This window comes from Paralichthys olivaceus, chromosome 5 (assembly GCF_024713975.1).
Source record: "Paralichthys olivaceus isolate ysfri-2021 chromosome 5, ASM2471397v2, whole genome shotgun sequence".
NCBI classification, from domain to species: domain Eukaryota; kingdom Metazoa; phylum Chordata; class Actinopteri; order Pleuronectiformes; family Paralichthyidae; genus Paralichthys; species Paralichthys olivaceus.
In genome coordinates, this window is record NC_091097.1 from 13,678,781 (window position 1) to 13,692,095 (window position 13,315).

General features: G+C 41.4%; 1 protein-coding gene across 3 annotated transcripts in view; it reads left to right on the forward strand.

The window, feature by feature from the left end:
• The window catches only part of prkar1b (protein kinase, cAMP-dependent, regulatory, type I, beta), a 56,074-nt gene that overhangs the window by 22,785 nt on the left and 19,974 nt on the right, over nucleotides 1-13,315 (forward strand). For all 3 annotated transcript variants that reach the window (XM_020101751.2, XM_069525597.1, XM_069525598.1), the window contains 2 exons: nucleotides 10,194-10,255; nucleotides 12,815-12,861. In XM_020101751.2, the coding sequence (XP_019957310.1) occupies nucleotides 10,194-10,255; nucleotides 12,815-12,861 (109 nt within the window). The remainder of the gene's footprint in view (nucleotides 1-10,193; nucleotides 10,256-12,814; nucleotides 12,862-13,315) is intronic.

The window sequence follows — 13,315 nt, forward strand, 5'->3', positions numbered from 1 at the left end:
TGATTGTGTACAGAGGTACTTGTGTGCAAGATGATTGACTTCTGCACTTGGTTGACCAAAACATTGGTGTTTCAGCAAATACATGTATGCATAGTGTATATTAGAATGTTTTCCCTGCAGGTGGAACAGGAAAAGGGAAAGAAGCTGGCCTCTGTCCTCTGTTTTGGACCTGAACAGCAGTTGGATCAAATGTCTCCAGTGGGAGAATTTAATCAATGAATCAACTTAAGGAAAAAAATGTGGAAAAAAATGACTCTGACTGCTGGAGAAAGTGAAAGTTAAGAAGAACAAGTGCGATAAAAGAGGGAAAGAGTATCAAACGTAAGCGTTAACACCTGTAAACTGAGTCACCTGTGTGCATGTCAAGTATTATACATTATTTGTAGGGAACATGACCAGTGTCACGTTTAATTTCACGTGGATCAGTATGTAGGGTAAATTGTGCGATTGTGCATGACAGTGACTTCCTAACCAGTGCTTGCCCCTACTGTGAGGACATGATGTTCCTGCAACCCTTCAGTGCCTTTATAGCTCAGCCAAGCCCAAAGTACAACCCACACACTGACCACCACACATTAGCTGAGGACAGAGCAGCCCAGCACCCTATAAAATAGCCAAGGTTGGCCCATGGCCTCCTATTGTATACATCCCGTCTGCTTTGTCTATGCTACTGTGATAGGTTCCAGTGCACAGGCACAGACAACAGTCTTGTTATAGCGTGTTAATTCTCCCATGACCACCTCAATGGTTTGTTGGTGTCTCTCCGGTTGAGTTTCATTTAGATCACAGGCACTCAGCCCATTTTCAAGCTTGACAAGTTTCAATATGCAAGTTTGAGTGGTAGATTTTAGGCCAGCAGTCAGGCTTTTAGGTAACACTTCAAAAGTTGATACAATAATGCTGTTATCTTGCACATAAACGTAACTATCAAAAGGGCCGCTACATATGAAAATGTTAAACATCACAGGGATTCTGCTATATTTGCATTATATTACATCTCACCATGAACTCAGAATTTACAACAACAACTTGCAATGGGTTACACACAATATGAACAGTTTGAGGACAGAAACACGGACAAATCACCTACGCTAAAGTTTATCAGCCATTTTCTCAACAAATTGTATATACATGTGTTGAGATCATGAAGCGTATACACAGTTTTCTGCAAACTGCTCACTTAAACACCAGCAAAATGTCCATTCTCTAATATGATTGAAGGCAATATTTGTTACTGTACAATAAAACCCCTAACGAATAAACTTATTCTACTGCATCCTTCCACGAAATTCTGTGGAAATCTGTCGGTAGCTTTTAAGGTATGCTGCTAAAAAACAAACCAACAAACGCAGATGGAAACATAACTTCTACATTAAAGGAGCCTTCTGGCACTATCCTCTTCTTTTTTATGACTCCGAAGTGTTTGTAAGCAAAAGAAAGAACTTTTTTTATGGGATTCTTTTTGGCCTTCCATACTCTGATAATATATTGTTATACCTCTTAAAATTTCCCCTGTTTTGGTGAACTCCTCAGAGCTTGTGGGTAATAAAATGTTCTTCTCTTCTTGATCAGTAGGAAAAAGGCCCAGACCTTATATCTGTGAATTATTTACATTTTGAAACAAATGTTGAACCATTTTTGAGTTGATCAAACAGTTTGAGGATGTGGAACAGAAGTAACACTTATAATAAAAGCACAATGTGCTAAAAAGTACGTGCTAGGTGCTAACTTTAGTGCATGGTGTCCATGGTGTTAGCACATCATTCACAAGGTGCTATTTGGTTGCTCAAAACTCTCCAGGTTTGCCTGTTGTGTCTCTGATGAAGCTGTCTGTTTACAGCAGGGAAAGCCTTGTGTCAGTCAGATGTCAGCTATTAATTGTCAACTCTTTCTTTCCCCTCCATGCACCCTGTGCCCCTATTACCTCACTGCACAGAGTGCTGCTTGATGAGGTTTATACAAAACTACACACACACAACTGTGGTGTACAGTTTTAGCCTTTAGCAGTTGTACAGCGGATACCTCCTTCTCTCCATCTCTTATTCTACTCATCCTTTCCTCCCTCGGGCTTTTCAGAGTTTTCTTTCTGTCTCGATTTCCGCCTTTGTATCTATGTGTTTGAGCATGCACAAATAATATGCTGTGTTGTGTAAACACCTCTCAGGTTTAAACCCCAGAAGGACAATTTGTGTCCCTATCTTCTTGTCAAATACTTACCTTGTCCTAATGCTTGTCATTTGCCTGGTGTGAAAGAGGGAAGGGTTGAGGGGAAAGAGAAGAGGAAAAGACATGCCCGCAGGACAGCGACATGTCTTGTGATGTTTGCGATGTGTTAGGATGTATGTGAGTGTGTATGTGAACAAGAGAGAGTGAGAGGGAGATAAAGGGGACAAAGGCACACCTCTCTGCACCTTAACACAATATAAAGGCCTATTTGATCTGTATATAATGTTTGTGTGCTTTCTGTGGAGTTAGTCCTTTTCTGTCTCATGCGGTCTACCTTTGTCTTTCTGGTGACACGTCCGATGTAGACACATCAGAGAGGTAGAGGCTTAGCCCTGTCAGCGCCTGATTCAGCCTGACCCTTTTTGCGACTAAGTGGAGGAACAACTCACTTTTTTTCTGCCCTGGGGAAACAGACAGCAAAGGCAGTGGGCAATAGGAAAGAATGAAAATACACCAACGCTAAACATTTGATTTAGATGTATAAGACGAGGCAAACAATTTAAAGAAGTGTTTCAGACGTTTTAGCAAAGACAATCAACATTACAGGAGCATAATCACTATACTGAGCAAATGTAAGGAGAGGACAGAAGGGGAGAGGCAGCAGGGTTGGACATGTTTGTGATATTTGTAGGCTGACATCATGGCTACATCAGCAGGTGGCGTCTGTTAGATCATCAGGTAGGCCTGTAAAACGGCCTCGTGACAGTTAATACAGTAGTCTGAACACAGGAAAGCAGGGATCCTCTATTCTTCTCACCAGAAGGTCACCAGTGTAGTCTGGGAATTAACTCTATGTGTCAGGCTTCATTTTTTATCCCTTTTCCTTTGCAGTTGTAAATCTTAAGATATTACAATTGGAGCCATGAGTTTCTTGCAACCTTGGCCAACTGTAATGCATTACTGGTGTTAAGGCTTTGGGGATTTCTGGGCTTAGGTGAAAACAGAAACAGAGGCAGAAGGCTTTTTAAGATGTTTATTGTAAAAACGTACAAAGTGATTGAAGTGGAGCAGGCAGGGTGTAGTACTTGGGTACGGTTAAAGCAACTGTGTGCAACTGATCTGATTTCCAATCCAGGAATTTTGACAAAGACATTTGAACACATTGAATATTATTGGGTATTAGTGAAATAGAGGCTAGTTTGAAAACTCAGGGTGAGAGTAAGCAACAAGTGGTGCTTTTCCTGAAAAGTTATTCAACTATTCTCTGCAGCAACATCAAAAAAAATCTAACATCAAAAGGCTCAGATGTGGCACAGATACTGTCAGAGACTGATGTTTATTCTTCACCCTGTAACAGATCGTCATTTCTCCTCACATCCTCCAGTCAATCGCTCCCTTTCTCTCATTCTTTTCCTCCTCAAACAGGACCTTTCTTCGGCTGCCATGCAACTCCATCTCTCACCTCTTTGATGATGCCAACCTGGATGTGTATACTGTGTGTGTTGGTTTTGAATGTGTATGTTCCAAGCAGCTGTCAAAGCAGATGACTATGACAGTGAAACAATTGTTTTGTGCTGTAATATTCTCAATGAAATCTCTGTTTCTCTTTATTTTCTCAATGAAATCTCTGTTTCTCTTTATGTTACCGCCTTTCTCTGTTTCTACTTCCCCTCGCTCCCTATCCTTCCTCTTGCCATGCCAGCGACACAACAGTGTGAGGAAAGCATTGGTGCTACAGTAGGTGTTGGGCATGGCGAGGAGGTGATAAGGCCGGGTTGCCCTCTCATTAAACTGGCAAAGGCAGGTGAGCAGGGTCCAAGGTGCCGGATGTGGTTCAGTGGCTGCTCGGCCTGATATTGTATCTGCTTCAATTAGGCTCAAAGGTTCCAGGAAAGCTACTGTGCCTTTATTCCATATTAGTCATCCCTCCCTTGAAGGTGTTGTTTGTTTGAATCATTGAGAGTTTGTGTTTGTTGCACAGCTGTAAAGTATATTGTCCGACTCCCTTGGATACAGCATTAGTGTAGCTACTGTTTACCACAGAGCCACAGCACGATTTTGCAAACACATTTACGGAAATGATTTCTCACTGTGATCTCATCTTGGTCTAGCTTGCCGTGGTTTGACAGCCCTCTGCACCTCCTTATTGTGCTTGGTTTAATTGGACAATGGCATCACTTGCTTATGTGTCAGTAACCTTTGGGTCTGATTTTCAAACAGGAAAAAGATGCTTTCACCAAAAATCTGACAGAAACTTATCAGCTACATTTATCTTGGTCTACTATCCATGTGATTAGGCTGTATCCGTTCTCTGGATATCTCCAAGCAAAAGACAAGCTTACAAGGTGTAGTCTGGCTTTGCAGGGTTAGAAAATTATGCATCACAGTTTAAAAGCTTAAAAATTAAAAATTGGTTGCACTCTGCACTCTCAACTTCATACGAGCAGGAAAAGAGATGTTCTCAAGTTTAAATTCATTTTTTGCTCAGGTGGTCTGACCATTGCAAGTTTTGGCAGCTGCGCACAGGTCACACAGATCACCAGCATAAATGCCCCGACCCTCAGGTGCTTCTGTCCTACAGTGCTCCTATATTTAGACACACATCGACACTCTGAGGCAACAGGATGCATCCAGCTTTACACCCCTTATAAACCCACCCGGTCCAGGTGTGTGGGTTTAACACAGTGTGCTCCCTGCCCTTCTGTTGGTTTTAAATACAACTTCCAACATTTAATCACACAGCTTACTCTAAGTGGACGTCTGCAGACCTCCACATACACAAACATTAGTCCATTTTATATCTTTCTTTGAGACAAAAATATCAGGTCAAAGTGTTCTAATTCTATTTATATTTAAAAAGTCTTCAGTGTGTAATAGCCCATTGTGAAGTAAAACAACACTAAGAGCTTATGATGTTTATCAGAGCTGGAGTTTTCGACCGGACCACATCCAAAAAGAAAACTGGGAAGAGGCCAGTCGACTTTTAGGATGGCGAGGTATCTCCTTCCCCTCATGGCCTTATCTCTCCGCCCGCATTGGTGAACTTCGCGTTAGGAGGCTGATGTGGAGAAATGGGCAGCAGCTGGCATGGAGCAATATCTCCATTTCTCACCGGGTCCTCCAGGGAGAGGGCGCGTGCCAAGAGCTTTTATATCATAAATATCCTCCCTGAACGATTCAGTGCTTTATAATTATCCCTCTTTCATCTCCCCATTTCTTTCACACTCCCATACTGCTGCCTGTTGTGAGTGGTGTGTGTCTGTGTCCATGTGAGCGGAGCAGTGTGTGAACATACACATTGTTTATGTAATTTGATGGTTTTAATAAACACATTTAGTTGTGTTCACATGAACAAAGTGGGGTTGATTGTTCCGTGTGAGTTACTTTGGCTGGTTGCGCTCAACTTTAAACTCTGGACATTAAACTGTACGCCACATAGTCAGCCTCATAAAACTTTTCCATCTTACGGTGATATACCCGTAATGAGTCACACAACAGGCTAGTAAACAGTTGTTCTTCCATCATCAGTGAAAATCTAATTTACATGTGCATGCTCACTTTTGTGGGTTTGCCTGCTTTACACATTGTGCTGACTAATCACAACGCTTCACTCCACTGAGGTAAACAAAAGGCAGTACTGTAGTGTGTGTTGCTCATAGCAACCTTTATACTTAAAGTTGTTAACAATAAGAGCAACATACTTTTTCCTCTTATGGCTTGTTCATGATTACATTGACATCATAAAGGATAAAATATGTGCCAACTAATCTTTTTTTTAATTTTAATTTTTTTTTTTACCTCTTACTGGTGTATAGTTGCATATGAATCTAATTTCTTAGGTTCCTAGTTCTACAGATTATTGTACCCTTTTCTAATGTTGTGTTGATTCCTGAAGGATTTTGTTTTACCTCCAACAAGGAGGTCAAGTTTGATTTGTTTATTTATTCTTTAGCAGGGATTACACAAAACTACTATTATTTAGTTATTTATTTTCCTAATTCCTATCTTTCGACTATAATAACTACACAATTATGGACCATTTGGCATTGGCGGAGGTATACTGAGTGAGTGCCATTCTAGCAGCTGAAGGATGATTACAATGCCCCTCTACTGCCTGCTGACTCTGCAAACTGAAATATATTATAAAACTCCTGTGTACATTTGGTGTGCTCAGGCCATTCTTCTTTATATTTTTAAACAAAGAGTATTGTTCTGATTTGCCAGAATCAGCCAGAATCTAAATTAGTGTCAACAGTGGTAGTGAAAATTAATCCTTCAAGCACTTACAGCATGAACAGTGTGGCAGCCAAGCCAGTGGCACATCGCTGCCAAGCCAAGACACAGCTTGGAGAGCTGCGAAGTCCCATATGTGGTGCAGTAGTTGATTATTTTGGCTATTTCTAAACCTCTTCCACCCAGACGGAGGGAGTATTCTGGATGTGCTCCCCATGAAGGACTTGTATAACTTGACATTCTGCGGCCCATTAAAAAAACACAAAGACGTGGCGGCACGCCGCGCTGCGAAGAGAGTCCTTTTGGTGTTAATGGCATAATGGTGGTGCTCTGTTGAGGTACTAATGTAAGAGATAAGATGCCTGCTGCTGAACAAATAAACAGCTGTGTTGTAGGAGAGATTAAGGAGGAGGAGGGAAGAGGTGAGAGAGAAAAGCCGTCAATGCTAGCCAGGAAGAACAACAAGCAATCTAGCTACAACAAGCAGGCCTGATTTTATTTCATTAATGACTGAAATCCCCCGAGCTAAACACGTCTTTATGGGGGTTTGAGAACAATAATAGCCTGTTGCTGCATTGTGTTTGTGTGTGTGTGTGTGTGTGTGTGAAGGGGCACGTAAACTTTCCCTGTCACTTCCACACAAACACACACATACATGCATGTGTACACACACACTCTCAACGTGTGGTAGCTACATTTTAATGAGGCTTTGCTAGTCTGACTTGCAGTCTCATGATGAGCACAGCACAATGCAGTGCAGGGTATTACATAAAGGTGTCTATCTATGTTTATGTTATTTCTGCCAATGTTGGTATCATCTGTTCCTGTGAATATAAAACTGCTGCTTTACTGCCAGGATAGCTACTCAGATTATTGAAGAAGTGCAACTATCTGTATTTGTACCTGCATCTTGACATGGGGATCATACTTTCTTCATGGATTAATTTTTTTAGATCTGTGATCTTACATCAATGTGTACCAATAAGTGCGGGTGAAGGCAGGTACTTGTGTATTTCAGTATTTCCTCTAGCAGGACAGAAGCTTTGTCTCCCTTCCTTGCATGTCTGCAGGGTCTCTCTTTCTATCTGTCTCTGTCAGAACAGCACATCCATTGTTGGGGAAGGGGGCTCTGCCTTTTCATAAGGTCAGGGGGGCTACAGGTAGCGGAAAGGACAAGATTAATCACTTCATCTGGGAACGGTGGGGAGGCGGGCGATAGACCGAGAGATGGAAGAAATAGGTGGAGCAGGGAGAGAATTAGAGGGAAGAAAGGGGTAATTGAGAGGGGAGAGGAAGAGAAAAAGTGATAGAGAGCAGACAGGGAGGAAGTTAGGATGAAGAAAGGGAGAGAGAGTCAGGTAGAGATGAGGGGAAGTAATTACCTGCATAAGTGTCTTTGTTGTGCTCACATGCATTCACTGAGTGGCAGGGCATGGAAGAGATAGGTGGTCAAGGGTAATTACCTAAACAGGTTTGCTTCTCTTTGATCGTCTCACTACGACAACAGAGCTCAGCTTTGCAGATCATCAATTCCACCAGCACCACCGCCAAAAGTTCCCAGGAAAATTTTGACTTCATTTGAGATGTGGTATTTAATATAATTAATTTTTACTCAATTTTTCCTTGGTAATTTTAGTCTGTTTTTTTGTAGATTACACTAAAAACAACTGAACAGATTTCCACAAAACTTGGTGGAAGGGTTTGACATGGGTCAGGGAAGAACCAATACAATGTTGGTGCATATCTAGATCAGGATCCATGAATTACAAGATTGGCATATTTCAGCATTTTGACCATTTTTCAAAGGACTAATTAATGGATCTTGATTGAAAAAAACAAGCATTTGTAGTGAATTGATATCTATGAGGGTGTGTAATTTGGTGCAGCTTGATTGAATTTAAGCAGACGGTATGTGCTCTACTCAGTGCCATTCTAGTTTTTGCAAAGGTACTGATTTTCATAAACCACACAGTAGTTATGCGTGATCTGAAATCCGTTGCTCTGAAGCTCCCTGTGCAGATAGACTCTGTGCAGAGCACAGATGTGTGGCACTCCTGCAGATGTTGCTCTGACTAAACACCATCAAAGAGCTTGCGTGTGACACATGTGAATGCCAGTATGTGTGTGTTTCATCACACATGCCTACTCTTAAATATGTTGTTGTTCTAACAAGTGTGTGCAAGTGTGCTGACGTGCACCACTGAGTGTGGTGATCAGCTGCATGCAACGTGAGGATGTATTTATTGTAGAGTACCTTAGTGTGTCTTTGCATCTTTTAGCTCGTACTTGTTCACTTCAAAGGGTGAGTGTGTTTTTTTTTGTTCATGTGTTGTGTCCTTGAGGACATGTGAGTCAGTGGCCAGCTGCATCGCACAGGGCCTACCTGTGGGTTAAGCTGGCCCGAATCCACCTTCTCAAGTCTGCTTTTTATTCGGCATCACATAAACAAATACCAGCAGCGTCCATTCACCTCCAAACCACTCAACAACAGCCTCAGATCTCTTCCCAACATCTGTTGACCTGCATTTTTTTTCCTTTTTAACAGGACGGCTTAAATAAAGCAACTATTTTATGTTTTTAGTTTTCCTTCAAGGTGTGTTTGGCTGTGTAACTCTTGTCATTTCATGTCATTTCATGCATAGTCTAGTGCACTGCCATGAGCACAGACAGCCACACATTATGCTGTACAAACCTGTGTGTTTTCATAGGCAAAATGTACCTTGACACAGACAGCCTGGCTCAAACGTACACACACACACACACACACACACACACACACACACACACACACACACACACACACACACACACACACACACACACACACAGAACAGGCTCAAACATGCCCCACATTCACCTAGCAGGTCTTGTAAGTCTTTGATATGCCTGACCCTCTTTTATTGTTTTTTCTATATTTCTCTATAAGACGGATGGTATGCAACTGATTAGATAGATAAATATACCCTGGAGGTGTGAGATGGGCCAAGAGGAGAAGAGAAAGGATACTGAGTTTTCTCTTGTCCCAACACATCCCAGCGGTGGAGCTTTAATCTACTGAGGCTTCATGCATTTAAACGGCCCAGTTAGAAACAGTCTTAACAGGCGCACACACTTTCCCTGCTGGGCTGAAACTGAATTTAAGTGCTTTGGTGCAGAATTTATCTTGTTTATTTTCTCAATAAGAGATTAAGAAGATAGAAGATGCAGTCCTCGATACAGGCTTTAATCTTGTCCTGTAACAGCACAAAGTCATGTTTGAGCCTATGTGCCTGACTAATACGAAAAGGCTTGATGATGTTGATTTATCTGATGATTAGATGATTTTAGTTTTCAGTACTTGCATAAAGAAAACCTCAAAATGAATTCATTCAAACATTATTAATTGGTAAACAGTCAAATTAAATATAGTGCCATAAAGAGATGAATATACATTGAATGTATATTTTTGAACAAATGCACTTGCTCTATCTGAGCATCCATGGATGTGTGGGTCTTAATGTGTGGAAAGTGATTGCACTGTTTTTTTAGTGTGCATCAGAACCATCGTAACATGCGTCGATGTCGGCATGCGACTGACAGAATAGACACAGTGATGACTCTTTCCTTCGCTGCTCTTAAATGGATTAAAATCTTGTGTGTGTACTGTATGCTTGTGTATTGACACGTGTAAAAAAATCCAGAAAAACTGTGAGATAATGAACCACAACAGCAGGTACAGTATGTCGGTAATAACCATTCTTCTCTCTTTTTCTTTTCTTTCCCTTTTCCCCTTCCCTCTCTGTTTCCATCCCCAGTGACATATTTGATGCCATGTTCCCCGTCACTCACATTGCAGGGGAAACAGTCATCCAGCAAGGTACGTAAAGATGTTTTATTGGGATTCATTTATGCAGTCATGTGTAACCTGTAGAGTATGATAAAATGTGGGCTTCCAAATTGCTGAAACTACTTACTAATAGAGCGCTATTATCATAGAGAAAATAGGTGAGATGATGCCATATCATGACATAAATTATCAGTAGTTTTGCAAAGGGAAAACAGAGCTTAAAACCATTAATCATACAATAAATCATCATAGAATGTATCCAGTGGAAGGTGCCAAATAGCTAACGTCGAAAGTTTTTTTTAAACTGCACTAGTGGATATTAAAAGCATATTCTGACAACTGACTTTTTGAGTTACATTGCATTGGCATATATTTGATCCACTCAGCTGTTTAGTGGAAAGGAAACAATTAGGATGGTGTTCTCACTGATTACCTTTGATGGTTTTATCTCAAAGAATGCATGTGTTGCATTGCCACCAAGACTCACATGCACTTTATCCTGTTACACCCATTTTTCCCTCCCCTTTCCTCTCTTCGCCTCAGTCTCACATCCCATCAGCCTGCACCAGATGTTAGTTCCCTCTCCTCTGCTTAACCACAGTCGTCAAAGCCTTCACTAGACTTCCCTGGACTTTGAGGGAACACAGCTTAGCAGGACCAGACTGTATTTTTCCAGTGCCCCCCTCCCGCACACACACACAACTCAAACTCCTATCAGACACAGCCGGTTTAAACACATATTTAAATGCTGAAAACACACATTCTCACAGACAAATGCTACCTTTCCGGTAATACTACGTCCAAACCTGCACAAAATCATACGCATGCCTTGCAAACACATTCACCTGCATGTTAAGTGAAGGAAAACTGTCAGTGCTTGTACACATACTCACCCAGTCATTCCCATCCACCACAAGTTGGCATCCAGGAGTATATCAGGCCTAATTTGGTGATAATAAGTCTAGCTATCTTTGGAGGGCCCCCAGCCCCAGACAGCCCATTGTTATACATGCTATATGGTGTGGTACATTGTATATACAATGCTGATGTCATTACTAAACTCTGGACTACTGTACAGTTTCAAGAAACTACCCGTGCTACTGGCCTTTCACACACTGTTTAGACACAGCTAAGAGTTATTGACTCAGAGGCTGGAATGGTATTTAAACAAAGAGAGAATTTACTCCATAACATACAAAAATGCAGGATTGAGGTATTTTCATCAATTGTCTCTTGTTACATGTCTTTTCTCATGTATTTTCATTGTTTCTGACATGTCATCATGAGTAACTAATTCAAATGTGGTAGAAGGTTTTCTTTGTGGATGATTCTGAAAAATCCAAAATAAGTTTTGATAGATGGGCATCTTCAGCTAAATGGTGCAACAGTATTTTCGGTACAAAACCCCTTAGAGGCTGAGGATGTAGTCATGTTTTTCTTTTGAGCAGAATCAAAGAACCTTAACAGTGTATACGACAATTATCCTGTGTCAAAACAAGGCCACACTAAGTGTACCTGTGTGTGTGCGCGCACACACACGTGCATGCTCTGGTCAAATATTTGCCTTCACTCTCAGGCACAGGGGGATTGGAAGAGCGTAAAACAAAGACTTGCGAACCAAAGTGATAAAAGACAGGAAGAGTAGAAGAGAAGAAAGACGGAGCGAGAGGGAATTGAAAGAAAGATAGATGAGATGAAAGAGAGAGGAAGAGACAGCGAGAGGGAGATAGTGGAGGGCCAGGTTGCAGCAGGTTGAGTGTGTGTGTGTGTGTCTCTGGGGTCTCCATAGACAGACCATCTGACAGACAAGGAGCATTTTTGTGACAAATAGAGCTATATGATTAACGAGCACTCTCCACTCAATATTAATTAGCCATGTGAACTCCGGTGAACTTTACACACCGGGCACTCCCAGCCTTTCAACTCTGAAGGCGAACATTCACACAAGAAGAACACATGTGCACACACAGTCATACACACCCTTACTTAGTACCTATGAAATGCATACACAAACATACTTGTGTCATGTATATGCATGCACCATTACCACATGTGACTATGAATGGAGTTGCATTTGTTTCTTATTGTAAGAAGAAGCTGCTGGGAGCGTTTCACTGTGCTCGTGTATATGGCCGTCAGTCCCTTTTAATAATTTCCCCTCTCAGCCCTATGTAATGGATAGCATAATTAAAGGAACACTTTGCCATTTTTCAGCCTTATCTCCAGACTAGATGCTTTTAGTGGACGTCAACCTACCAACCCATGGCTCGCTTCAAAGGTTAGGGTTCACTTGGGTGACACAGCAGGGATTTCAGTCAGCAAACCCAAAACATTTTAATTTGCAAGCCTTGTATGTATAGATTAGATGGGCTGGTGCCAGGCTAGCTGTTACTCCAACTGACCAATCATTTCATATCTTCATCCCCAAAATTCTTTAGTTTAATGGCTTAAAAATTCACTTTTGAGTATGAAGAGAGGGGATGGACGTAAGAGAAGACATTCTCCTGTTGGTTCAACGCTGGACATTTTGCCAGATTTGTTTTTCTGGTCACTCAAAAACTCCTGTTTCTCCTTTTCTCTCACATCCAGGTGATGAAGGAGACAACTTCTATGTTATTGACCAAGGCGAGGTGGACGTAAGTGACTGACACAAGCACACGTGTTTATTCCCATTCATTCTCTCTATAGAGTCTCATTATCAATGAAGTGAATTAAAGCCCACCATCCGGCTAATAAATCCAGAAATATGTCTGTCCTTCAATTTTCTCCACATCTGATCAACTTCAATCCCCTATGGGTGTATATCTGAGGAGCCTATGTCACAACTGGGGCGATTAAGGATGATGATAACTCCCTGCACTGATGTTGTATGGTTATAAAAGTACTTTTAAATGAGGTATTAGAGTTTATTTACCTTTTTCAGGATGTATTCATGAGGATTGGGACTCAGTGGGAAAACTCAGCCTTCCCCACTCATATTCCGACAGTGTTTCCCTCTAACAATGGACAGGTTGTATTGGATTGCCCCGATGTTTTGTTCTCTTCAAAATGTGGTTCTGCTGTGATGACAATCTGAACATGGCGCTATAG